The 1,754-nt window shown below is 41.8% G+C and overlaps 1 protein-coding gene across 1 annotated transcript; it reads right to left on the reverse strand.

Moving 5' to 3' along the window:
• Positions 1-46: 46 nt before the first annotated feature.
• LOC106632983 lies at positions 47-1,737 on the reverse strand (the record flags this gene model as incomplete). The annotated part of the gene is given in 1 exon segment (XM_014331745.2): positions 47-1,737. A coding segment is annotated over 1 exon segment (1,307 nt), but the record flags the coding sequence as incomplete, so codon positions are not given.
• Positions 1,738-1,754: the final 17 nt, after the last annotated feature.

Here is a 1,754-nt window from a genome sequence, read left to right on the forward strand (position 1 = left end):
CGCACATCCTCCAGATGATGTGCGGAAGTGCTTCAGGAAGGTGAACGCTTGGTCTGACAGATATGTGACCTGCACTCCACAGTCTAGTGTCATGTAGTCCACCTCATCTGCTACCACACATTCAAACCCCCTCAGACCTCGAGTAGTCTTCTTCTCATACTCTTGCCTCAGTATGTCTGCTGCAAAGGTACCAACTGTACCATAAACAACCTGCTGGCTGTATGCATCCTCAAGCAGCTTGTCATTATCTTTAAAAGAGCAGTTATCGATGTGTGTTGGAGGCACCGTGGATGATGTAATACCAAACACATCATATAATTTTCTCCACTCATCCTGATCACGACTTGCTAACAAAGAAGAGTTTGTCACAATGTCCACCTTTACGCCTCGTGTGGCCTGTATTGTAGCAAACATGGCTAAAATACAAGTTTTGCCCTCTCCGGTGCCAATTTCCAACAGACTACCTTTTTTATCCCCAGACTGTGGCAACAGGAGTAGCAGCAGTGAAGCCAGCTGACTGAGTCTTGGGAAGTAGCCCTGAACTTGTTCACCGCTTTGCATGGTAAAGGTGGTGCATTCCTTTACAGCTCTGGATACGATGATCAGGACTTTCTTCAGAGCATCAATCTTATGATTGTTAAAATCAAGAGAATTTATTATCTTTTTACAATCTTCAATCTTCTTCGCCTTAATGGGCTTACTTACATATTTGGGTAGCTCTTCTTCAATATACGTCAGGACTTTTCGCAGGAGTGACAGGATACACTCTGGATAGTTTTTGTCTTCCAGTTCAGCCAATAGTGTGTCAGCATCTTTGTCATGCTCAGCTCTGTCCACACAATGTTGGATGTAGTCTACAGGATTTTTCTTTTTCAGGGCAGAGAGAGCGTCGTTACAGCTCAGCCTGTAGGTGCACGCTTTGTGGAGGATTTTTACGACTGTTTCCTGATCCACTCTCGAGGTCTGTCTAATGAAAAGCCTGATTTCTTTTGGTGTCCAGATGTTGTTGAAGACTATGTGACAGAGGATCTCCTTACATGATTGGGTCAGCTTTGAGGACAGATCCAGAACATTTGCTAACACCTGTCTGGCCAGTGTTGGATTTTTAGCTTGTAGCTGTTCCTGCAAATTGAAGAGGAACTCAGTCTTCCTGTCTTGTCCAGTCGTGAGGAAACATTTAATATCAGAGTCACCATCTAAGGTCAACTTCACAACTGACTTCAGAATGTTGAACCGCTCAGTCAGAGACAGGTTCACATATCCAGTAGCCTGATCCAAAGCCCACTGTAATGAAGTGGGGATGTGGTGCTCTTTAAAATATTGTAATGTCAGCTCATTTTGGAGAGTTTTCATCCTGTTTTTCAGTGGAATCTTCACATTTTGATCCTCTCTGATGTCATACTTTGATAATAGTTCTTTAAACTTGTCATTAACATCAGTGACCTGTGTTGAAAAGGAACACAGAGCATAACATTAGTCTCAGTGAGCAAAACTGGAAGCATTGATATTATGTACAGTGTTATAGCCTATGTAACTTTTAATTGTCCATAATGTTAGTATTAAAAGGAGGTCAGTTTTAAGATGTAGGAAAAGCAAAACAAAATAAAACAGTAATTATGGGATATCATGCAGTACCCCATCTGAATAGCAGTTAAAGTGTATGCTATGTCTTCTAATGATACTGCCTAAGGGAAGCATGTATAATGTAAACAGAATTGGTCCTAGCACTGAACCCTGTGGAACTCCATAATTAA

Source organism: Haplochromis burtoni, unplaced genomic scaffold, assembly GCF_018398535.1.
Source record: "Haplochromis burtoni strain Fernald_Lab_line unplaced genomic scaffold, NCSU_Asbu1 Contig_5409, whole genome shotgun sequence".
Taxonomy (NCBI): domain Eukaryota; kingdom Metazoa; phylum Chordata; class Actinopteri; order Cichliformes; family Cichlidae; genus Haplochromis; species Haplochromis burtoni.